The 26,948-nt window shown below is 43.5% G+C and overlaps 1 protein-coding gene across 2 annotated transcripts in view; it reads left to right on the top strand.

Annotated features, from left to right (window-relative positions):
• The window catches only part of SPTLC3 (serine palmitoyltransferase long chain base subunit 3), a 131,776-nt gene that overhangs the window by 71,201 nt on the left and 33,627 nt on the right, over positions 1–26,948 (top strand). For both annotated transcript variants that reach the window (XM_084623555.1, XM_084623556.1), the window contains exons 5-7: positions 4,368–4,492; positions 7,351–7,444; positions 21,268–21,373. In XM_084623555.1, coding sequence (XP_084479681.1) covers positions 4,368–4,492; positions 7,351–7,444; positions 21,268–21,373 — 325 coding nt within the window. The remainder of the gene's footprint in view (positions 1–4,367; positions 4,493–7,350; positions 7,445–21,267; positions 21,374–26,948) is intronic.

Here is a 26,948-nt window from a genome sequence, read left to right as displayed (position 1 = left end):
CTTTGTCACACTTTATCCTATGCTCCCTAACCATATTCCTGGGGAAAACGCTGTCAAAACCCATAAAAATACCTCCCTTCCTCCCTCAAATTGCTCCTTAAGACTTATCTCTGCCAGGGTGCCTACAGAACACTACCACACTAGTGGCTAGGCAGATAGCAAGTTGAGAATACTAGTTTTTTATGCAAAGTTGCTTCATATCTTATCCTACCACCACCCGCCCCCACACGCTTTTGTCTGTTCCCTATTGCTTTTGATATTCTAAGAATATGATCTGTCTGGAGTAGGGTTGCCAACTTTCTAATTGTACAAAACCAAACACCTTAGCCCCGACCCTTCCCTGAGGCCACACCCCATGTCCCGCCTCTTCCCCAAGGTCCTGCCCCCCCCCCGCTCACTACATTCCCCCTCTCTTGGTGGCCTGCTGTCCCCCATCCTCACTCACTTTCACTGGGCTCGGGCAGGGGGTTGGGGTGGGGGAGGTGAGGGCTCTAACTGGGAGTGCAGGCTCTGGGGTGGAGCCAGGGATGAGGGGTCTGGTGTGCTGGAGGGGGCTCCAGGCTGGGGCAGTGGGTTGGGGTGTAGGAGTGGGTGAGGGCTTTGGCTGGGAGTGCGGGCTCTGGGGTGGGGCCAGGGATGAGGGGTTTGGGGTGCAAGAGGGAGCTCCAGGCTAGGAGTGAGGCAGAGGGGTTCAGGATGTGGAGTAGCTCTGGGCTGGGGCAGTGGGTTGGGGAAAGAGCTCCATCTGGGTTTGCAAGCTCTGGGGTGGGGCCAGGGATGAGGAGTTTGAGTGCCAGAAAGGGCTACGGGTTTGGGGGGGCCTCAGGGCTGGGGCAGCGGATTGGGGCACGGGATTACCTCTGGTGGCTCCTGGTCAGTGGCACAGGGACGGGGGGGGCACTAAGGCAGGCTTCGTACCTGTCCTGACTCCGCCCTGCACCCTGGAAGCGACCAGAAGGTCCAGCTCCTAGGCAGAGGTGTGACAGGTGGCTCTGAGCGCTGCTCTCACCCGCAGGCACCGTCCCTGCAGCTCCCATTGGCCACAGTTTCCGGCCAATGGGAATGTGAAGCCAGTGCTCAGGGTGGGGGCAGCAACTAGGAGCCAGAGCTGCTGGCCACTTCCGAAGTGCATCGTGGTGCCAGGACAAGTAGGGACTAGCCTGCCTTAGCTCCGCAGCACCACCAACCGGACTTTTAACGGCCTGGTCAGCAGTGCTGACTGGAGCCGCCCGGCTCCCTTTTCGACCGGGTGTTGCGATCAAAAACCAGACACCTGGTTACCCTAGGTCTGGAGCAGAAACTGTCATTTTTATTTCTTTGTACAGCACTTAGCACAGTTGGGCCTTGATATTTGACTGGGCTCTTGAGAGGCACTACCATTATACAAATAAAAATTAATAATAAAGGCTGTTTTCCTGGTACCAGATCTTTCACACCTGATTGAGATGAATGGATTGCGAAGGGGTGAGTTCTCTGCTCTTCAGTTAAATATTAGTGGCAGAAGAGGTTTTTGCTGCTTCACAGCTTTCAAAATGGAAAAAGATGCAGGAGAAACATTTTTCTTTATCCCTCTCTACCAAAGTATGGTTATGATTCCCGCCACCTCTTTTTATAGAGCGAAAAGTGGGGGAGGGTGTTGTTCATTTGTTTCCCGTTTTACCAAAACTCAAAAATAACTAAGGACAGTTTTCTTTCTGAATAAAGAAAAGGAGTACTTGTGGCACCTTAGAGACTAACCAATTTATTTGAGCATAAGCTTTCGTGAGCTACAGCTCACTTCATCGGATGCATAAAGTGGAAAGTACAGTGAGCAGATTTTATATATACACACAGACCATGAAAAAATATACATTGTAAGGAGAGTGATCACTTAAGATGAGCTATTACCAGCAGGAGAGTGGGGTGGGGGGAGAGAAAACCTTTTGAAGTGATAATCAAGGTGGGCCATTTCCAGCACATTTCCAGGAGTTAACAAGAACGTCTGAGGAACAGTGGGTGGGGGGGGGGGGCGCGGGAGGAGGAATAAACAAGGGGAAATAGTTTCACTTAGTATAATGACTCAACCACTCACCGTCTCTATTCAATCCTAAATTAATTGTATCCAATTTGCAAATTAATTCCAATTCAGCAGGATTGCCTGGCTATGTAGACTCCCTCCTCAGGCCCTACACTACCAGCACTCCCAGCTATCTTCGAGACACCACTGACTTCCTGAGGAAACTACAATCCATCGGTGATCTTCCTGAAAGCACCATCGTGGCTACTATGGATGTAGAAGCCCTCTACACTGACATTCCACACAAAGATGGACTACAAGCCATCAGGAACACTATCCCCGATAATGTCACGGCAAACATGGTGGCTGAACTTTGTGACTTTGTCCTCACCCATAACTATTTCACATTTGGGGACAATGTATACCTTCAAATCAGTGGCACTGCTATGGGTACCCGCATGGCCCCACAGTATGCCAACATTTTTATGGCTGACTTAGAACGACGCTTCCTCAGCTCTCGTCCCCTAACGCCCCTACTCTACTTGCGCTATATTGATGACATCTTCATCATCTGGACCCATGGAAAAGAAGCCCTTGAGGAATTCCACCATGATTTCAACAATTTCCATCCCACCATCAACCTCAGCCTGGACTAGTCCACACAAGGGATCCACTTCCTGGACACTACAGTGCTAATAAGCGATGGTCACATAAACACCACCCTATACCGGAAACCTACTGACCACTATTCCTACCTACATGCCTCCAGCTTTCACCCAGACCACACCACACGATCCATTGTCTACAGCCAAGCTCTACGATACAACCGCATTTGCTCCAACCCCTCAGACAGAGACAAACACCTACAAGATTTCTATCAAGCATTCTTACAACTACAATACCCACCTGCTGAAGTGAAGAAACAGATTGACAGAGCCAGAAGAGTACCCAGAAGTCCCCTACTACAGGACAGGCCCAACAAAGAAAATAACAGAACGCCACTAGCCGTCACCTTCAGCCCCCAACTAAAATCTCTCCAACGCATTATCAAGGATCTACAACCTATCCTGAAGGACGACCCATCACTCTCACAAATCTTGGGAGACAGGCCAGTCCTTGCCTACAGACAGCCCCCCAACCTGAAGCAAATACTCACCAGCAACCACACACCACACAGCAGAACCACTAACCCAGGAACCTATCCTTGCAACAAAGCCCGTTGCCAACTGCGCCCACATATCTATTCAGGGGACACCATCATAGGGCCTAATCACATCAGCCACACTATCAGAGGCTCGTTCACCTGCCCATCTACCAATGTGATATATGCCATCATGTGCCAGCAATGCCCCTCTGCCATGTACATTGGGCAAACTGGACAGTCTCTACGTAAAAGAATAAATGGACACAAATCAGATGGCAAGAATTATAACATTCATAAACCAGTCGGAGAACACTTCAATCTCTCTGGTCACTCGATTTCTGTTCTCAAAGTGAGTATCCTTCAACAAAAAAACTTTGAAAACAGACTCCAAGGAGAGACTGCTGAATTGGAATTAATTTGCAAATTGGATACAATTAACTTAGGCTTGAATAGAGACCGGGAGTGGTTGAGTCATTATACTAAGTGAAACTATTTCCCCTTGTTTATTCCTCCTTTCTCCCCCCTCCCGCCCCCCCGCCCCCGCACTGTTCCTCAGACATTCTTGTTAACTCCTGGAAATGGCCCACCTTGATTATCACTTCAAAAGGTTTTCTCTCCCTCCGCCCCACTCTCCTGCTGGTAATAACTCATCTTAAGTGATCACTCTCCTTACAATGTATATTTTTTCATGGTCTGTGTGTATATATAAAATCTGCTCACTGTACTTTCCACTTTATGCATCCGATGAAGTGAGCTGTAGCTCACGAAAGTTTATGCTCAAATAAATTGGTTAGTCTCTAAGGTGCCACAAGTACTCCTTTTCTTTTTGCCAATACAGACTAACACAGCTGCTACTCTGAAACCGTTCTTTCTGAAGGTGATTTTTCTTTTAAGACAACATGGAAAATATAAAGACTAAGGGGTGAACATTTCAGAAAGTCATTAGAATGTGAAAATAGGAGGCTGTCGAGAAAAGTGTTGTGCTACTTTAACAATAGATGTCGGTCACCTCTTTGGCCGAATTGTAATTCATCTGAATCCTTCTGTTTTACATTTTGTCTCAGGTGTGCAAGATAGAAATGGAAAATCTTTGTCAGATTTGAAGCATCAATGTAATTAAATGCATATTTCCAGATCTTTCTTGCTTTCTATCCTTCCTTCCTTTTGAATTATACACATTTTATATAGTAAATGAAATGTTAAAATGCCTTGTAATTCTTAATCCAGGTAACCTTGACAAACACGTAGAACTAGAGAACCTGGTGGCCCGGTTTCTTGATGTGGAAGCGGCTATGGTGTTTGGCATGGGCTTTGCTACTAACTCTATGAATATTCCGTTGCTGGTTGGGAAGGTGAGTATGAGTATTGCCTGCTAATTGTTTTGCCTACAGTTACACTACTTCAAACACGCAATAAATGGTGAGGCTTGGTCTGAACACAAGACTAGATACCAGGAACTTCTGAGTTCTGACACTGATGCTCTTCTTCACCTCGGGTTCACCATTTCGTCACGCTTTCTGTCAGTCACCCCTGGGGGTTGCTAAGGCACTTACCACTCTTGTATTTAAGTACCAATGTAAGTACTTAGCCTCTTTCCCTCCATTTACCCTTCTCTAAAATGTGAATAGTTTTTGCCTCCCGTCTCGGAGAGCTGTTGTAAGAATTAAATAGTGGAACGGATTCTCCTCCTGCTTACCTAGGTGTAAAGCAATTGATGTTGGTGGAGCCACACCAGTATAAAACTGAAATAAGAAGAGAATTGGGCTAGGTTTTGGGAAATGAGAAATGCTTTGTATGCTCAATATTGATATTACATAAATCTCAGACCAACATTGCAAGAAAGCTGTCAATAAACACAAGCACAAAGTTTAGACTATCCTACAGAAGGTTGGTCCAATAATGACTTGATGAACCACAGTATGTTTGGACTGTTAGGGAAATTTGTAACCTCACTTGAGTTAGACATGATAGTGAAACAACAGATTGCATCCTTCTTGGAGCTGATTGTTGATATCCCAGAGTGTACTGTATGTTTGAACATTAATGCTAAGGGTCTTGTGAAGCATGAGGTTGAAAGCAAAGTGCCTGGAGCACCTGAGAAGGGAGAGAACTATTTTCTAGGGCAAAATAACCATCATATTTGTGAAAAATATATTTTATTGAAATTGATATCATTTAAAAAAAACTTTCTCCAATAGTCTAATGGAGGGAAATTTGGGGTACAATGCAGGGACACAATAATGGGAAAATGATGTTCCTCATTTGTGGAATCTGAGCTTCATGTTACAGTCTTGGGATACTCAGAGGTACTGTCTGGGAAGGAAGGAGCAGAATCTCTAGTAGTCTTCTTCAAGTATGTGTCAGTGTGGATCCCACTGTAGGTGCGCATGCATCCCATGAGCTTGGAATCCTTTGCCAGACCACATGTTACGGATGTACCTGGCATAGATTGGAAAGAAACGAGACCCACCGTCAACTCAGTATTTCTCCAGAGTGGCACTCTGTTAAGAGATTTGTCCGCCACCCAAGATGTTGCAAAGTGCCTGAACTTCTATTCCAGGGGAGACATGAATCCAGGATTTTCACCAGATGTCTCCCTTCTACAATGAACCCATGGTCGCTTTTACACCTTCTCAACAATCCCAGAGTGATCGTCAAAGTAAGATGGGATCAGATGAGTCTCATCATTTTAGCCCCTACTGGCCAATGCAGTTCTGACTGCTACATAGAGAAACCCATTCACTTGGCTGCCAGATCAGATGTTGCTGGACTTGGCTACCAGATCAGATATGAAATTTGGGAAAGCTGTGCTCCGATCTCTATTCAAATGTTGTAGCTAATGCTTCTCATGCCATCCTTCTGGTAGAAGAAATTGCTTGCCTTCTCCTACAGTGGGATCCACAAATACTCGAAGAAAGAATAGTTACTTACCCTATGTTAAATGTGTTTTTTCGAGATGTTGTAGTCAGTGTGGATCTCATGACCCGCCCTCCACCCCTTTCGGAGTCCTCAGCTGACATGGGCTTTGAGTTGAGAGGGAACTGAGGGCCAATGTCTGCGCCATTCCACCCTTTATGCTTTTGCACAGAACTATGAGGGGGCTCAACGTGTGGCCCTGCTGGTCCCTGCCAAGCAAAAGATTCAGAGCTCATGTGCATGGGGAGTGAGATCCACACTGATTACAACATCTTGAAGAACCACAATTACAGCAAGGTAAGTGAGTGTTCTTGATGTTGAATTATTGCCCTCTATTATGGAGACTTCTCATTTAATTTACCTCCATAATTTAATGTAATAGCTTCATCCTGACCTCCAGATACATACGCACAATTCCTATTATTTCAGAGTGAGTTCCACGTGCATAGCTCAAGGTAGATTTTAGCCCATCCACGTGTGAAATATTTCTCTGCCTCTGCTTAGTTAGCCTGTATTTGCAAAATGATGCATTGCATTGTGGTCATGTAACAAAAGACCATAGCATAATGCTTAGGATTAAAGCCGGGGCAAGATAAGGTTCCAGTTTGAATCTGGCTTTTGCTAATATAACAGATGATGCAATATTAATTTTTCATGCATTTCATTGAGGATTTTTAAAAGGAAAATGAGTTCTTAACTGATGGAATTAGTGACTGTAAAAGTTACTAAAGATAAAGTGTGTGTGAGTGAAAGAGACAGACAGACAGATCTCCCCCGTGCCCAAGCACCGCTGAGATACAGTACAGGTATGATGCAACTAGCCAGTTTCAGCTCGTGATTCTGTAAGACCAGTATGCTGGCTCCAGCTCCAAAATGTTACACTTACTTACCTCACTGACATATGGTCCTTATGGGATCTTACAGCAGAGGAGGATCAATGGAGCTGCACTCTGCCCACAACTCACTGAGGAAAGGAAGCAGTAGTCGCAGGAGCCAGGTTCACTGGGTTTAAAACAGCAAGGAGCTCCCCTCCACCAGCGTAATTCACCGCTGGCTACGTATGGACAGTATCTGGCCTCCTTTCACCACCTTGGAATATTCAGGAATCTGTCCCCAAGATTTATATATGTCCCTGAAACAGAATATTGGGTCCAAATACCCCAAGACTTAAGAAATTTTCCAATTCACATTTAAGCATTGCAGTTTGGTCGGTAATATGTGATCTATTCACTCGCATTAACTTGTGAATATTCTAAAGGTTTATGTGTATACTTATTGTGAGCCTTCTCCACAGGGTTGCCTCATTTTAAGTGATGAGTTGAACCACACTTCTCTTGTTCTTGGTGCAAGACTTTCCGGTGCTACCATTAAAATCTTCAAACACAACAGTGAGTATTGATGCTGGAGATGTTTGGTGGCAGAGATGTTCCAACCAGACGAAACTGCTTATACAAATTTTGCCATCACTTATTTGAGAATATTTGATAACGGGTGGGGCATTAGCCTCTCAAAGCTATATATGATTTCTAATTTTGGAGGGATAAAAATGAAATGCATACAATGACAGTTTGCAGCTGATAAAAGACCATGACTGTGACCAGTGCCATGATGGAGCTTAAATTTTCAAAAATATTTCTCACCATAACCACCCTTCTGGTTTGGCATGTTGCTGTTATTCCGTACAGTTCTGGAAACATTTATTTACAATTGCAACAGAAAATCAGTACAAAAGTCTACGGTGTTTCAGAAGTGCTCAGCGCTGGCCTAACTCTGTTACCACTGAAGTTAGTGGGAGCAGACTTAAGCTAATGCAGAGCACTTTTGAAAATCCCACCCTAAATTTCTGGCAGGTTTTTTCAAGGATCCAGAAAGCTGGGATATAAGCATCTGCCCACATACTGACTTCACCAAAATAGGATTTTAGGACAAGACTGATACTAATGCTACATTATAACTCAGTTGTTACATAGAGGTCTGTATCAGTACCACCTGCTGGTCTGGCTTCAGGCTAGTCACTCCCCAGTAACTTCAACATAGGCTTTCATGTGTCAAGTAACACTCCTTCTTGTGCCCTAGATTTATTAACAAAGGAGACATAAGAACTCCCATCCAACATCCTAGCTGGCTCACAGTCCTTGGTGTAGGGTTCTTAGGCCTGTCCCTGCTGAGATTTTGCTCTAGCAGACTTGCCCACCACACTCCAGCTTCCCTAGCTAGCTTCTGCTCCCTGTAGGCATGCATCCCCAGGCCTTCTGCATAGGAGCTAGGGAGAGTCTTTCTGTGTGGAGCAATTCATGTGGTCCTTCTGCTCATTTCAACCTCTCCCTGCTTTCTGCTGAGCATCAACTCCCAGGGCTTTCTGCCTGGGTCTTTCCTTCTCTCTCTTTGGCTGTCCATAGGCTTCTGTTGTATTTCTCCCCTCAGAAGGCCCGATTTAGCGATATGACTTGCCTGTCAGGTGACTTTGCTCATTTTCTCCACCTGGGCAGGTGAGTCAAGTGTATCACAGACGGGGCTGGACCCATCTCCCTTTAAAGGGCCAGTCATCCTGTTACATGGTCTTTTAAAACATTGACAACACTGCCTTTTACTTAATTAATGCTGCTGTGGCATTTGCGGTACTTGCTATACTTGCAAACTGCTGTTGTAAAAATTATAACACAGTTACTGCACATTGTCTACCTAAATACCCCCTTCACTTTCAGTTCCTTTTCTCCACTGTTCTGAGTCATGCCATGTACAGGTACTGTGTAATCAGTTACTACTTTGCCCCATCCCAGAGGTGAGTGAAGTCATTTAATTATGTATATGTTTTATAAAAACATACCATGAAAGGTGCACTATAATTATAAGCATCATTATTCGCGTAATTTTAATTGGCCAAGAAGCAATTCCATAACCTGATTAATAAGCCTGATTATTAGCCTGATGAATAAGCCTGATTCAAAACATTTTTACAAAAGTAACTATTTATAAATTTACCATCTGATGTGCTTACTAACACTCAGTGATCCAACCTTAGAGATTTAGACATAGGAGGCCGTATTTTTATACTTCTGTCTCTCTTGATCTCTGACCTCTTCCTTAGATTTGCACTGTGCTCTACTCAGTAACTTATCCCAGTCATACTTTTCCTGCTGCATGACATTTTGAAGGATGACCTCTAACCACCAAAACCCACTGGCTCTCAACTCCCCACCCCCACCCCCAACACCATCTCCACATTCAGCCCCTGATTATTTTGTGCTATTTCCCATAGCACTTGAAAGAAGAGATCCATTCAGGGAATGTGATTCAGATCACAGTTCCTAAAAGAATGTTGAAGATACCACTTTGATTTTTGACCCATATGTTGATAAATTAATACCCCCTCCTCACCCGATCACTTGTCAAGGAGCCGTCATACACTTTCTCCTCCCTTCCCCCAGTGAGCTAACATCTAATCAGCCTGCTGTTGGGGGTTTATGATACATCAGAGCTGATATTCTCTGTAAAGAATGTGGAGCAAAACTAACAGCAATAGCTAACTAGTTCCACAAACACCAAACTGCAGATGGAAAATTAGGTAATTCCCTTAAGCACCTCAGCAAACACCACTGAAAGCTCATCAGGTTCTTTCTATGTAACCCATTGTTCCCTAGATTACGGATCTGATTTGCCAAAGCCAGTCTAGTTTTCTTTAAAAGCTGGCTAGTTTAACCATTTTGAGCCTTATCGCCTTAACCAGAATTACAGTAAGACAATGCTTATCATTATGAAACGGTGGGAACCTTTTGAAGCATTATATATAGTTTCTCAGTTAACCCCATTCTGCCTGGACCTTAACCTGAATTGTACCTAGAGGACCCTTTTCATCGTGAAGCAGTGGGAACATTTTGTAAAACTCTGTGTACTTTAAGTTTCTGATCTTCAACCCCCAACCCACCCCCGCATAGGAAGCCATATAGATTAAATACCCTTGCTATAAAGCTGCTATTTTGGAGTGTTCTTGTGAACAGATTTCATAAATCAAATCCAGAACCTACCTGCCAACTGACTTTCGCCATCCAATAACTATTAATAGTAGTTTTACACATATGGAATACTTCTTCATCCAAGCGGCTTCCACAGCGGTACATTTGGCACATTACTGAAATGCAGCATGGCTGGACAGTGTGGCAGCCAACTGGCACACGTCCAGCCGGACAGACAGAATCCCCTTTGTGAAGGCCCCGTCTACACTGTAAATCCATTTGGGATGCAGTTGTCTTGTAGCAAGTTGTGGTTTGCTTTGTAAATGGGACTTAAGTGAATTTTAAAAATAGCGTGTCCAGGGCTTTGACATCATTTTAAAAATATGTTTAGGTGCTATCTACTTTGCAAAATGGACTGTGTCAGAGGACAGTAGCATTGTAGCTGGCTACTCCAACATCCTTACATTTGTTATGTGTATACAGGGAATGCCTTGCCCAAGAGATCCACACTATACTAGGAATTTACAACGGTTTAGCTATGTCTCTCAGGGGTATAAAAAATCGACACCCTTGAGAGATGTAGATATACTGACCTAACCCCCAGTGTAGACAGTAGTAGGTCGACAGAAGAATCCTTCAGTCGACCTAACTACCAGTTCTTGGGAAGTGGATTACCTACACTGATTGGAGAAGCCCTTCCTTTGGTGTAGGTAGTGTTTACACTGAACCGCTACTGCAGCACAGTTGTGGCGCTGTAATATTTTATGTATGGACAAGCCTTTAGTAATCTAAATTGTTCTTCATTTAACTGCCTCAGAAACTTAGTCTTTTTCACGTATTTAAACCTATTGTTCCAGTTTGTCTAGACATACCAGCCTTCCGCTTCAAAACTGCAAAGCTCTTAAGCATGTGCATAGCTTGAAGTATATGAATAGTCCGATTGACTGTAATGAAACTACTCATTTGTTTACACTTACGCATATGCTTAAGTGCTTTGCTGGGTCAGGGCCTTGATGTTTGAACTGCTAAGCTCATGGCCACACGTAAGCCAAATGTTAGACTTGTGCTTTCATTCTCACATTTAGTGGAAATAGGTCAACTGATCTACCCGTTGTCCGAGTCACATTGCTGGGTATATGGGGAAGCTTCCCTGTGTTGTATTGTATAAACAGGAAACTGCATCTGGTACAGTCTGTGCAGAGGATTTCATGAGCATTAATTTGACTCTAAAATTGTAAAGTGATTTTGTCTTTTTTTTTTTAAATCACTTTCCCACAACCTCAGCAGGAGGTAGGTGATACTCATTCCCTGCAGGGAATAGGAATTGGTTTGTGTCATGGCTGATGAGGGGAGCAAACAGCCCTCTGAAAGGGGTCTGGTACTTGCCCTCAGTTGGAGGATGTCACCATGTCAAGGACCTTCTGCTGGTCCCCATCCATGGTAAGGAGGGGGCAAAGAGCAGAATTGAATCCAGATAAGAAGTTGTGAGAGCTCTAAAGATAAGATCAGCCGGGAAGGCAAACAGCAATGGGTCATAACACGGCACAATAAAAAAGTCACTTATTAAACATGAGAATGGAGTCAAATTCTCTGCTGATGTAAACTGGCACCGTTCCCCTGGAGCTGCGCCAGTTTCACCAGCATAGCGTTTAACCTGGTATTACAGCATTGTAAACATAGTATGAAAAGTCAAAGACCTTTGTGCCACATAATACTCAACTAGTGACGAAAACATTCTTTCTGTATTGTTTGTTGCCAGAACAAAACCAGATTGGTTGGCAGCCTTGTGAATGACATTTTCAAAGCGTGCCTAAATGGGAATGAGGAAGGTGTTGTTAATCGTTGGAGAAAGTGACTGCTCCCCACTGTCTAGTTCATTCTCCTTTTACGTGGAGTGTAACAGCCTTGATTAAACTGTTTAGATCTCATTTACTTTTACTCTGACTTCTCTGACTGTACGTGTATACGAGATACATTGGAGAGAAGGGCAAGGGGCGAATAGTGTGTTGCTGTTATGTTTTTGTTGGCTGCTGGAAATGGTTATCAGAATGAAGGGGCATACTTACACTACGCTTTCATGAATCAACAGAAAGTTTTCTGAGCCACATACTTCCTGAATTACTATAGGGAAAACATGTGCAAGGTGTATTCAGTAACCACCCTATCCATCAAGATTAGCATTGTACAAATAGTGCAGCAAGCTAGGACATTGATCCCCCTCCTCCCCCAAATAAAATAGTAGGAGGCATCCAAAAGATCCTGTCTATTGACAAAGCCATGTTTTCTCTCTAATTCCACAATTAAAGAAGTATAAAATGCTTTCAAAACTCAGATGGAGTAATTCTGACAAAGTGAAATCTAAATGTCACAACAAGAGAGAGGGTGAGAGAGACTCCAAATCTGGCTGGATTTAAATGCATCACAAGACATGTGTGGATGACTTGCAAACTTTTGGCTGATGCTACACCATCCCTTCCCCTTCTATTTTAATTTACAGACTTATTTTCAGACACATACGCACAACCTAGAGAATTGGAAAATTCCCACCGGTGGTGCCTCTGGTCCAGTCCTATAACAGGTGTAACTGATACCTCGTTAAAATCTCCAGAAACCATTGGATGGAGCCTTGTCTTTATCTGGTTTCTTACCAGTACTACTAGCCTACCAGCAGTAGCCCCAGTATGAAAAGTTGAGGGGGACATGTTCCATTGCAGTGGCTAACAAGAATATCCAGAGGTATAATAGTTGATACTAACATAAATTTTGGAAGGGATATAAAACTTCATGCTTCAGGATATAAGCCAGCCTCTAACAATTAGAGATCAGGACGAGACCTTCATCTGGAGGCCCATTACCCCCCCCCCCCGCAACCTACTGTGGAGTTTCTTGAACCTTCCTTTGAAGCATCTGGTGCTGGCCACTGTCAGAGAGCCAGGATACTGGGCTAGACGGCCTATGGATCTGATCCAGTCTGGCAATTCCTGTTTTCTTATGACACACGCAGACATTGTCACAGAAAAAAGATTGTGGTAACTTTCTGCAAAAAGAAAGGGAGGACTTGTGGCACCTTAGAGACTAACACATAGCTCTCGTGAGCTCACGAAAGCTTAGGCTCAAATAAATGGGTTAGTCTCTAAGGTGCCACAAGTCCTCCTTTTCTTTTTGCGGATACAGACTAACACAGCTGCTACTCTAAACCTGGTAACTTTCTGGTATATCTTCTTTCTGCCATGCTGTGTCTGCACTCACCCACTTGAAAAATCCATGTGACTTGCCAAGTGTGAGCAGGAAGTGTTCTTGAGTGAGCACCCTTAACTGTCACAGAATCAATGCTTTTGGGGGGGGGGAGAGAGAAGAGTACTAGCCCTTATGGTTGTAAGTTCACCTTCCAAGTACCAACCAAGGGTAAATAATGCAATGCTGTCTGGGGGTGGACTCCAAGGACTTTGCTACTTAAAGCTGTCCCAGAGCTCACAGCCCTCAGCCAAGTGAAAACTGCTATTCAGAACCCTACGGGCAGTAGTTACGTTGACAAACATCTGACAATCAATTTTCTCTTTGGCACTGCTTTGGGGAACTACAAGCAGAAGCAAAGATGGGCACTAGAATTATTCATTCATGAGGAAGACTCTGGGGCAAGACAGCATCTCCAGGAAAGAGAGACTCCTTTGCAGCAGCCGGAAAGCTGGAGGGAGAAAGCTGCAGAAGAAGTAGAGCTCCACTGCAGAATCCTAGAGGATATTGTGTGGGAGGTGAAAATGGGAAGGGAGAATACTAGTTCTCCCTTGCAGGAGCCAGAGCTAGTCTGGGGAGATTTTATATTTATCAGACAACTACTAGTTAGAGCCTGGTGCAAAAAAATGCAGCCCCCAGGAAGATTCTGGGAACTGTGGCTATTAGGTGTCTGGCAAAATTTCCAGGCTCTGTGTGTTGAGATATAGCTGGGATGCAGGAAAGTGCAAGAGAGAGAGGTAGGAAAATATTAAGGTGATAAATTTTAAAATCGCAAAATGTGTGCGTTAGAGAGAGAAATTGGAGGGAGGGGAAATAGAAAACTATAGTGTAGGAGGTAGAGAACACAAAAGTTTTTTCCTTTTTGGCTTTTTCCCTTTTTTCCTTTTTGCCTGTGTCTTTTTGGGGGTGGTCTGGGGGTTATTTATAAAGTGTACCAGGATTTGATTAACGTGTTCCAAGTTTCAGCCCCACATAGTTATGAACTGACAAGGTTTTACTTTTACCTGAAAAGTCTCCAACAATGCTTTGTGTAAAGCTGCCACCTAGAGTTCCATCCTAACCTATAGGGAGAGACTCAGTCTCTAGATCAGAAGCTCAGTTCAGGAAAGCCATCCTAATGTTTATTATTCTTTCCTTTGACATAGCACCTAAAGATCCTAAACAGTTTCTGTTTAGCTTAATCCACTTTATCTTTTCTGGAATATCTCCATGTGTAGACAAGACATAAGGCAAGACATAAATTAAATAAATTATAGATCACCTCCTCAGCGCCTGGGGAGTGCTTGTTAATTGCCACCAGTGGGGATCCATGCAAACTACACTCAAAGAAGATAAAATGGTTACTTACCACAGTAACTGTGGTTCTGATTGCCTGCATGGCCCCACACTCCTCACCTCCTCCTTTTGCCACTGTCTCACAGCCTTGGGGCATGGCTACACTTGCAGATGTAGAGCTCTTTGAGTTAAACCAGCCTTCATAGAGCACAGTAGGGAAAGCGCTGCAGTCTGTCCACACTGACAGCTTCAAGCGAACTGGCGTGGTCACATTTGCAGCACTTGCAGTAGCATTGGGAGCATTGCATTATGGGCAGCTATCCCAGCATCCAAGTGACTGCAATGTGCTTTTCAAATGGGGGGGGTGGAGCATGACAGGGAGTGTGTTGTGGATATGTCGGGGGAGAGAGAGTGGGTTTTTGAGAGGCTGAGAGAATGTCAGCATGCTGTCTTGTGAGTTCAGACAGCAGTAGACCCCTCTCACTCCCCCACCTCTCTCTCTCATGCACAGCATTCCACACTAATGGTTGCTTTGCCTCGGAGCAGATAAGCAGCCGGCTGTCAGAAACAGAGCTTTCAAAGGTCACAGCCGCATTCCTACAGCCAATTCAAAAACAATGACAAGAGTGGCCACTTGACTTAAGGGGATTATGGGATGTTTCCAGAGGCCAATCAGAGCACAGTAATGCAACACTTCGTTCACACTGACGCCCGGGCATTGTAGCCAAGGTACAGCAAATGTTATTCCACTCGCCGAGGTGGAGTACCAGCAGCGCTGTAGCCACGGAGTCAGAGCGCTCTACGTGCCTTGCCAGTGTGGGCAGGTAGTGAGCTAGTGTGCCCAGGGCTCCTTTATTGCTCTGTAACTCGCAAGTGTAGCCAAGCCCTAACCATAGATTAGATATAACAGCAGGAAACGAATGGCAACTGGGGCTCCATCATCTTACACATCCACAGGTGAGGCCATAGGGGTGAGCAAATGCCCTCAAAAGGCCCTGCTCTCTAAAAAGTTCCAACCTTGTGCACCCAAAGCGCCTATCAACTTTTGCGTGGATCAGTGTGGGGAACCATAGTCCGTGTGGCAACTGTTCTGTTTTTGAAGGTGGCAGTATTAGACTCACCCCCGACCCCCGCTTCTGGATCACTATGTCCTAAACAGATGCAGAGGAAAAGGGGGCAATTAAATTCATTTCCACATGTAACACCTTTATGGACTAAAGGCTTGCAGGCGTAAGAAGATTAAAACATAAGCTCCTTCAATGCTATGATGCAGTAAACAAACATTCTAAAATACAGGGCAACTAAATGTTTTTTTTTTCTTCACAGCCTCCCACACTCTGAAATAGACTTACAACTGCAGTGACAGGTGTGGGGTACATAGATTAAGCCCTGATTCTGCAAGCATTTATGCTAGTGCTTAACTTTGACTTGAGAGGGATTACTCACATGTGTTGAGCAAAGTTGAGCACAAGTGTGAGGGTTGGCAGGATCAAGGCTTTAGAAAGAATCTCCCCTAACTCTGCAATCAACCTCTTCACTAGAGCGGACACACCCAAGTGATTGCTAACCCTCTTCTCCGCACTCCCCCTCGAACCCCGTGAGTGTTAGGACAACCAGACCTTCCAACCTTAACTCCAGCTCATGAGCTTGGGGAAACGGCCTTTTCCAAAGACAGATTCCAGCACTAGTCCAGTTTAACAACATAGGTTCCTAAACCAAAAGAACCTGTATACTTTGGGGGAGATTTTCAAAGGCACAAAGAGGCATCAGGCCAACCCCCGTTGATTTTTCTTTCGGAATTGGGTGCCTAAGTTCCCCTCTGTGTCTTTGAAAATCTGCCCCCTTGTTGTCAGGCTGATGTCCTGCAGCCAGTTACGTATCTGTTAGCCCCACTTGGAGTCCTTTTACCTCACAAATGCTAATGATAGTCAGACACCAGCCTTGAGAAAGTCTTTGCTCCCCCCTCAGCTTAAATGATTTGGTTTGTTTGGATATAGGATAAGGCAGAATGGAATAAAAACTTCCACTTACTAAATATGCAAAGCACTTGGCTGTTCTGGTGGGGCTTCAAATGAGTGCTCTGAATAGCTGCTAAGCAAATCAGTTTAGAAACATCAGGAGAATTTATTTACTTGATTGCCATCTAGTGGACAACTGTGCTGTCTACACATTGTATTATTCCCCACGGGGCAACAATCACAATCTAAGAACTCAGCCGGGTGAGCAACTGTTACCACAATTTGCCTGCACCCTAAGTGGCAAATTGGGAACGCTCTCCGCTGGTATGCAAGACCTTCAAAAGACTCAAGAAAACATAGTTTTTCTGTGTGAGACTGCAAGCCAAGGGATATTCCATACAGGGAGACTGCAATCCTTCTTTGTGCCATGGAGCAGCATTGTATTGGGATCATGCTAGAAAGTGGAGGGGGGGGGATTGGTCATGTTGGAGACGTGGTAGTGAAATGGCCAGTGCCCAGAGACAGAGCCACAAATCCACAAAGGGAAACAACAGGTTTGTTTCTTCCTTGAATATTTGCAGTAGCAGATGTGTTCTGTCTATACAGATGCCCTGGGCTTTGCAGATTGGACCACCTATTGGTTCAAAGTAGTAGGACAGGAATGTTCCTGAGAAACTAACATCAGGTTGCACTAGCAACAGTTACTCTCATTATTGGAGTATTATTTTATTGTCTTGCCTTTACTAACCACCTCTGACTAATGGAAGGTTTTGTTTTTAAGTGAAGCAATTCATCTTCTTTGGGGCCTGCAAAAGACAAGACTGGGGGGGGCTGAATAATCTTTTCCGAGATCCATCTGATTCGTACTCCTCTCCTAACACTGGGTCAATTTGTTTCATTAACCTCTTGCTCTTTATGTTGAAGAACCTTGTATTATCTCTAACCTCCATTTAGAGGGCAGCAAATACAGCCAGTGATTGGCTGCATTGAGGGGACCCACAGGGATCTTTCATAGTGGCAAAGAAGGTACTAATGGTACCACTACATTCCGAATGTAATTTGGTTTTCTCCAACTCCTCTTGAACGGCGAAATAAAAAACGTTCAGTTTATAAGAAGTATGTCATACCTTATAAATTGACAAACCACTCTCAGCTCAGTGTACATCAGAGTTCATGAGGAAGTGCCAACTTTGCTAAAGGCTAGAGCGGGATATACTTAGTAATGCTGGATAATACCTTTCGCTATTGAGTCAATGGGACTACTCATAGAGTACGTACTGAGTAAGGGTCCACAGTTCAAGCTGGTGTAAGGACAAGGTGACAAATACGGTTCATTTACTCTGCATAGTTTAAAATACATTGGTATAGACGGAAGGTGCATCTTCGTAAAGTGGAAGGGTTGTATTTTCTTAGAAATATAAAGATCAAGATTAGATGTCGTAATGCTAAAAGAATAACACCGCATTCAAGATTTATTGCTGAAAATGTGGCATTAGTTAATATAAAACATGCCAGCCGTGTTTGTAAGGTATCATTATCTACTCCCAGCCACCGACCTGCAAACACAGACACACAGGACTGTTTTCATGGGTGTAAAACTATCAAATCACTTCAATGGAGAGTGCAGGGCCGAAACGCTCTAGGGCCGCCCACTGCTTCTACAATGGTCACTGAATTCTAAGGCACTCCAAACTGCATTGTGCTCATGGGCTTCAAGCACTCCAGAATGCTTGGTGAACGTGACACAGAGCATTGAGCCTGACTTGCAGAATTGAGATCTAGCTCTACGTTTCAAACACCCAAATTCAAAGGTATTCAGATCTAACATTCTGCTTGACCCCTTTCTTAGTGGAAAAGGCCACCTATGAAATTCAGATCAGATCCCAGTTCACAATCTGAAATCAAATTTCCCACCCAAACTTGGAGGTGACCTGATCCAGGAATATGGATGTCTAATCACAGTAGAGTGGTAGAGGAAAAGGGTTCAGCCAAATGAAGTAGATACAGACCCATCCCTCATGTATCTACCACCAACTCAATCCTAGTTCTGGCAGCCGTCAGGAAATTGGAACTACACATCTCCAAATGCCATGCAGGGTGCTGTCTTGAGGCATTTTGGAATGTGCACTTCCAGATTCTCACAAACTGCAGGAAGTAACCAGCTTCAAAGAGAAAAGGAGTACTTGTGGCACCTTAGAGACTAACCAATTTATTTGAGCATAAGCTTTCGTGAGCTACAGCTCACTTCATCGGATGCATACTGTGGAAAACACAGAAGATGTTTTTATACACACAAACCATGAAAAAATGGGTGTTTATCACTACAAAAGGTTTTTTCTCCCCCCACCCTACTCTCCTGCTGGTAATAGCTTATCTAAAGTGATCACTCTCCTTACAATGTGTATGATAATCAAGGTGGGCCATTTCCAGCACAAATCCAGGTTTTCTCCCCCCCCCACCCCCCAACTCACTCTCCTGTTGGTAATAGCTTATGTAAAGTGATCCCTCTCCTTACAATGTGTATGATAATCAAGGTGGGCCATTTCCAGCACAAATCCAGGGTTTAACAAGAACATCTGAGGAACGGGGGGTAAGGGGGCGGGGGGGGAGAATAATAAACAAGGGGAAATAGGTTACTTTTTATAATGAATCAACCATTCCCAGTCTCTATTCAAGCCTAAGTTAATTGTATCCAATTTGCAAATTAATTCCAATTCAGCAGTCTCTCCTTGGAGTCTGTTTTCAAAGTTTTTTTGTTGAAGGATAGTCACTTTGAGATCAGAAATCGAGTGACCAGAGAGATTGAAGTGTTCTCCGACTGGTTTATGAATGTTATAATTCTTGACATCTGATTTGTGTCCATTTACTCTTTTACATAGAGACTGTCCAGTTTGCCCAATGTACGTGGCAGAGGGGCATTGCTGGCACATGATGGCATATATTACATTGGTAGCTCATGAAAGCTTACGCTCAAATAAATTGGTTAGTCTCTAAGGTGCTACAAGTACTCCTTTTCTTTTTGCGAATACAGACTAACACGGCTGTTACTCTGAAAGCTTCAAAGAGGTTTCATCCAAACCCAAATATTGGTCAGATTTCAGTAAATTATCAATTTGGAGCCAAATTTTGGTACTGCCCTAAGCTTTGTACGTTCTTTTCTTTTTCTTTTGTACTTGGGCATCTGCCATTCTACTTTTTAAAAAGTATCTAATTGGCATCATATTGTCCATAACCAATGCCTGAGGGAGCAGCAAAGTTTCTAACACGACTTCAGGCTTCTTTCAAAGGAAAGCCTCATCAATGCCAAACAGTGTCTTTTTGGCTAAGAAGCAGAGTCCCTTCAGGGCATTTGTACCCGTTCGCATATTTTCTCTCTCTCTCTCTCTCTCTCTCTCTCTCGTTAATCTTTTCCCACTCCCCATCTTTCTTGTAAAGGACAAGATTCCTCTTCTTGCTGGAACTGACCCAAAGCCGCTTAACTGAAGTAGGCTTAACGAGTCTCTATTCTGCTAAATGAATTTCAAATGAAATAAACATAAAGTTCTGTGGCATTTGCCTGTGTTGATCATAATGAAATATCTTTTCAGCTGTTCTGCTTTGTTACCAGTGAAATGTCAGTTTTTAATGACTGTGCTAAACACAGCAGAGTATGACCACAATACTATTTACTCTTCTAAAATGTATTTCTCGTCATGATCCTGTAGCCTGAATTATTGTATATAACGCTCTTAACTTTTTTTTTGTTACAAGTGTATTGCCATTGTGATTACTTTTGCGTTTTAAAATTATGTAATTGATTCCGCTCTCCTCAGATTTGAAGCCTAAAGCTATGACTACGCCACCACTTATGTCGGCATAATTTATGTCACTCAGGGATGTGAATATTCCACCCCCCGAGCGACATAAATGACACCGGCATAAGTGCTAGTGTGCACAGCACTGTGTCGGCGGGAGAGCTTCTCCCGCCAACGGAGCTTCTGCCACTCGCAGGGGTGTTTTTTTATGCTGACGGGAGAGCTTCTGTTCATCAGCATAGAGCATCAAGTCAGCTGCAGCACTGTAAGTGTAGACGTGCCCTTAGTGAAAGGGGACAGTGCTGGTGGAGGGAAGCAAAATACATACAAATTATAATCTTTTTGTCTACTTAATCTCCTCTTTTGTCCCTAATTGTAATAATCAGAAAACTACAGGACTAGATCCTCAGGTTTTGTCCGTCAGTGTCCGCCATAGGAGTCAAGGAAGCTAAGGTGATTTATATTAATTAAGGATTTGGCCTGTAGATTTTATTACAACAAACTTGCACTTGTAGGGGAAAATTTTCATGTGTCATTGACTTTCAGTAGGGCTTGTGCTCTTAAATCCCTTAGGCTTGTTTGAAAATCTCCCCCTGTGAAGCTCACTATACTACAGCTTCCGGATGCTGTGCATTTCTTCAGTCCAATTAAAGAATTATAGACAGTTAAAATCAGGAGCTGACAAACGTGTTTCAGTTTTATTTTCAGATAGAGAAGCTGAGAGTTTCTAATGGTTAAAGGAAAACTTTTTCTCCGTTGAGGTGCATAGTTGCAGAAAGCTCTTCTGGTTATATTATCACAAGATTAAATTCAGGCAAATTAAATCAAATATTAGGCATGTAGCCTTTGTACAACAGAAGTGTGCATTTAGGAGACATTTCTCTAACTGTCGATTTCTTATTAAAAAAAATAGTGGCCAGAAAGAACTTTAAACTTCCTTTTAAAGCCCCTTATGTTAATACTTGGTTTTCTTCCTTTCTTTTATTTTTAAATAAAGACATGCAGAGCCTAGAGAAATTACTGAGGGATGCAATAGCATATGGGCAGCCTCGAAGTCGCAGAGCATGGAAAAAAATTCTCATCCTAGTAGAGGGCATTTACAGGTATGTAGGCATTTACAAATGTGTGAGTACTTTGTATTATAAAGGAATTTAATAGACGTAACACTGGGATTGCCTAAGAAATTCAATGTCTTTTTTTTAATTGCTTCACAGCTCATGTAGGATCTTCAGTGGTCTTACTAAAAATTGTTGGTCTGCAATATTAACAGTAATAAGGCAGTAAAGACAGTGTCAGTGTTTTATATATAAATCCTGAAAGTCAACCTGAGCCCTAGTGTAAATAGAAGTAATTCCAGTGTGGTCCCTGTGTGGGATTTTGAATACTGGTTTGCAAAGCACTTTCCTTTGGGATGGGGTATGCTATATAAATGCAAAGGGCTGATCTTCAGCTGGTGTAATTGTCCTAGCTTCACTTAAGTCAATGGAGCTGTGACAATTCACAACAGCTGACTTTCTGCCCCAAGGTGATTCAATGGAACAGCTTTCTAGAGTTCTCTGTTACACATTGATGAATTGAGAAACAGTAGAGGAACTGGTACAGTATACATTTTGCATGCCGGTTTTATACCCAAACAGTTGAAAATAAACATTTAGGACCAAATTCAGCCTTAGTCAAACGAGCATATCTCCAGTAATCAATGTCCAGTGGAGTTGCACTCAGGTTGTGGGTACAAAATTGGGATGTAAAGAGTTATAGAGTAGTGGTACCCATACCCCAGTATAAGAGGGCAATGTGTAATAGAGGCAATTTTGAGGGTCTGTCTAGTATGATGCATAGTAATAATACCTTGCAACTGTATAGGAGTGTATTTTATACAGCATCCTTTCAGCCAAAGTGATTTACAAATCCATATTGAAAGTTGCACACAAGGATCACATTATCCATCACTGAAATACAGCCGCATTGAGTAGCAGCAATTTATGGTTTTTGAATAATTAATGCTAGTCATCCTGAGCAAGATATTTTTTTAATTAGGATTAGAGCTAGGTAAAAAGTTTTTTTACCGAAAAATGCAGATTCAGGTTGACCGCAACATTTCACAAATTTGTGTCAATTTTGGCAAATTTTTTCAGTGGGGAAAAAAAATAGAAATATTAAAATGGTTCATTATGCCATTGCTGAAACAAAATGTTTTTTGCTTTTTCAGGCTAGATTTACAAGGGAGTTGCTTTGCATTTATTTTTTAGAAAAGAAAAACAGTTACAAATGCCAAACCACCTTGAAACAAATTTTTTTACCTTTCATTTTGCCAGAACTTCTGAAAAAATTCAGTTTCAAGTTGACCCAAAATGACTTTTTTGATTTTTCAGATCATAAGCAAAAAAGAAAAAAAAACAGTTACTTGCACAGCTCTAATAATTATGCCTTTTCTTTTTTCATGTTGTCATAACTTCATAGTCATCAGCATGTTCTTTTTGCATAACTTGTTCCAGCTTCTGCAGAGAACAAGTCAGCCCTCATCTAAACACCAGTCACGCAGGTTTAACAGCAGACTAGCTGATCCAAAGCAGGCTGGATATCTCCCTTTAGTCAGAATAAACAGAACAAAGCTGCAAATAAACATAGCTCTGCACAGCTAAAAGAAAGTTACATTTTAAGGACTTTGATCATGCAGAAATTAAGTGGACCACCAACATTTTAATGACAAATACTCCTGCCAGTCATATGGCCTACAGAAAACCCTTTAGCTGCTGTATTTTGTTCAGTTTTTAAATCCTTTACTTTGGATGTGCACCAACCAGAGAAAGTGAAGGTACCTTTGTGTCATGGATGTATTGGTTAAAGTGAGCAGTTGCACAGACCCATAATGTTAACTTGCTCTGGCATGTGTCACTTACTCAATCTCCAATTTTATGGGACACTGAGCATTAGTTTTACTTAGATCTGCAGCTAGTATTCACAGATAATTTTCTTTTTGAAGAAAGCAGAAGAGCCATGTGTCTTTCTGTTGCTATGCACAATAACACCATGTAAAACTTCAGAGAGAGAGTTTGATTCAAAATTCTTTGCAGGGGTGGATTTTCAAAGGGGCCTACAGGAGTTAGACACCCAACAACCACTAACTTTCAGTGGGATTTGGGCACCTATCTCCCTTAGTATCCACTAAAAATCCTAACTTTGTTGTGGCACCTGCTAAGGGTATGTTTTCACTACCTGCCAGATCAGCGGGCAGCAATCAATCCAGCGGGGATCGATTTCTCGCATCTAGTCTATACGCGATAAATCAACCCCCGAGCGCTCTCCCATCAACTCCTGTACTCCAGCGTACTGAAGACACCACGGTAAGTCGATCTAAATACGTCTACTTCAGCTACGTTATTCACATAGCTGAAGTTGCGTAACTTAGATCGATTCCCCCCATCCGCCAACCAGTGTAGACTAGGGCTAAGTGTTTGTCAAAGAAAGTCTGCATAGGAGGACATGGAGTCAAATACTGTACCTGGGATCTCTTGTTTTGTTTTGTTTTTTTTTAAGTGCTGGACCGTTTATTTCCACTAATAGCCTTTGTATCTGTGCAAGCAAAAAGTATACAATAAGAGTAATAGTAATACTTAGCTTTCTTATAGCATCTCATCAGAAACTAGTCCAAACATTTGCTAATTTTAAAATCTTTATTATATACTTGTGAGGTAGGCAAATAAGAAATCGAAACTCATGGTTCAGATGGCAAACCAGTTCTGTACTGGGTTGAGAAGGAATCCCTACCGCATTGCCAGCACGATATATCATTGCATAACTGGCTAGATGCAATATTGGATGAGAGTTGACCTGTCCATGAAGGACTGGTTCTTCTCGAGGGATGGTCCCTTTGTGTATTGTACGGATGAGTATGCATGCATACCACATGCCTGAGTCTGGAGAACTTTCATAAGTCCATTGGTCCACACATGTGTAGTTGTCCTCCTCATGCTCTGAAGTAAGGATATAAAGGGCAGGGCAAACATCTCTTGAGTTCCTTCTTACCACCTCCTGGCCTGAACAAAAATTCTGTGTCCACTTCAATCTTCCTATTCTAATATCAGTAAAAACAATTTGTAAATAGTTTTAGTAATTTTTTTTTTTAGTTTAGATTTAATATTCTAGTGTTGTTTTACAGTTAGTATAGTGAGCTTAGTTTTCCCTGCCCCGTGAAGCTTCTCCATGTAGAGAAGAACTATGCCAAGAGTCCCAGGGTATGAGAATTGTGTCTCCTCCATCCGCAAAAAAACACCAGCACGGCCTTTATCACCTCACCCAGGGCATTAGCTGCTGTTCCTTCCCTCTCCAAACTAGTGAAAGACAAGCGCTCCATGGGAGCAGGTCATGAGGCCTCATTCGGATCCAGGCTAGGGAGAGACACCCTCAGACTGTGAGCAGGACTTCTCCAAGCATGAGCTCTGGAGCAGAGGCTAAAACTCTTAAGCATGAGAAACCCTCTCATGAGAATAGGGGACATGACCATATAGACATAAGGACAGATCCCCATCCAGATCTGCCTCTAAGAAAAAGGATCTCTACCCATCTTGGTCCAAGTCAAGTGAGTCATCACACATGGGTCATAAGGAGTTAGTTCCACATAAACCTGCCATTCAAGAAGGCAAAGGAAAAATTATCTGACCATACTGGGTCTGGCTCCATCCCACAAACCAAAAGACCAGTACCCACCAGGCCTGTCTGAGACCTCCACTCTGGGACCCCATTCAATGGTTCCAACGCACTCCATGTGGCATTCTCTGAATACCCTGTTGGAGGCCCTGGATCCGCCAGTCCCCTCCTCAGGGGCTTCCCAAACAGCAGGAGGAACCAAAATCTTTACCTCACAGTAGAATATTCCTAACAGGCCCAATCCTCCTTAGAGACATCCCTATGCCTGAAAAAATCACCTTGAGAAGAAAAGGATCGCCCCCTACTGCATGCACAGCTCAGAGCGTCCTCCCACTCGTACAGATGGCACCACCAGTAGAGCAGGAATCTATTAATTTGTCAAACAAATCTGAGGCTCCAGACAAGACTTTTTCTCCCACCATACCCAACGGAAATAAGCCCAGACAGAACCCACAGGAGGTATTGGAACCGTCCACTTCCTTCAGGTTATGGCTATTCAGGAGACCATTAGTACCCTATGTCTTGGGGACCTCCCCCATCAGTCAATCCTTTTTACTAGCCTAATGGGACCCTTTGGGATCTGCATAACAGACGTACTGGATCTATGCAAGAATCACACCGGCCCGTCTCCCACAACGAGTAACAACCAGCTCCATCCAAATGAAGCTGAGCTGGATCCACTGGTTCTGCAGTTCAAATGGGTGTGCCATTCTCTTCACCTGAGGAGGCAGTTGCTCCATCATCCCCTTCCTTGCCCAGTGACCACAAGCAGTACCAGGAGCTGTTATAGAGGGTCGCCACTGAGCTTCAGATACCTTCTGAGGAGGTCCAGGACACGCAGCATGGTCTATTGGATAAACATCCAGCCCTCTGGATGGGTCACCCTAGAAAGGCCAATCAATCAGGTCGTTTTGGAACTTGCCAGACCTATGTAGTATACCCCTACCTCCTGTGCCCCCTCCCTGAAGAGGGTTGAAAAATGATATTTTGTGCCAACTATGGGAGCAGAGTTTTTATTCATTCATCCATTACCCAACTCTTTCATGGCACAAGCAGCTACAGAAAGGTCCAGGACACAGCACGCTACGACTACTCCAGCTGACAAGAGCACTAAATGCCTCCACCTTTTGGGGAGGAAAATATTTTCATCAGCTAGTCTCCACTTCAGAGTTGCTAACTACTACGTACTGTTAGCAAAATAGGATTTCTTGAATTATTCAAAATGTCTAAACTTTAAAGACAAACTTCCTTAGGAAGATAGGGCCCAGTTCCAAGCCCTCATTGATCAAGGCGGGCTGATGACCAGTACATCACTCCAAGCAGCGGTAGAAGCAGCTGACACTGCCTTTCTAGAGCCATTGCCACCGCTATAGTCATGAGGCACAAATTGTGGCTGCAATCTCTGAAGTTCTCCAGGGGAAACCAGAAAACCATGACGGATCTTCCCCTTGAGGAGTCTAACCTCTTTAATGAAAAGGCCATTTCTACACACTCTGAAATACTCTAGGACAGCCCTCCACACACTGGGCATTTATACCCCTGTCCTGAAGAGGAAACATCAGAAGCAAACCTACAGGTCCAAACCTTCACCTCAAGCATTCTATCACCAGTGCCCTTATGAACCATCACACAAAAGGCAGTATGCAAAGACCCACCTCTGAGACGGGCACCCTGCCCCACCCACTGTCCAAGAAGTTCTTTGGATGGTATGCTGAAGGAATGTATACTGACGTTGATGCCATGCCTTATTGCCCCCAAAACTCTGTCTGCTGCCTTACGCACTTCGCTCATAACTAAGGGGCAATAACAACAGACAAATGGGTACTAGAGATCTTCCACCACAGCTACACAATCGAGTTTATTTCATCTCTCCACTACAGTCCCCATTCCTGGCCCCTTCTCAGGAACCCACTCTCACAAGGAGGTTCTTCATCAAGAGGTAAAGTCTCTCCTTCCAGAAAGAGGCCATAGAATGGGTGCCACCCTAACATCAAGGGAAGGGATTCTACTCCCATATGTCTTGGTCCCCAC

The sequence above is a fragment of the Lepidochelys olivacea genome (assembly GCF_965140295.1).
Source record: "Lepidochelys olivacea isolate rLepOli2 genome assembly, chromosome: 3".
Lineage (NCBI taxonomy): Eukaryota > Metazoa > Chordata > Testudines > Cheloniidae > Lepidochelys > Lepidochelys olivacea.
This window is presented reverse-complemented; position numbering and strand designations above follow the sequence as displayed.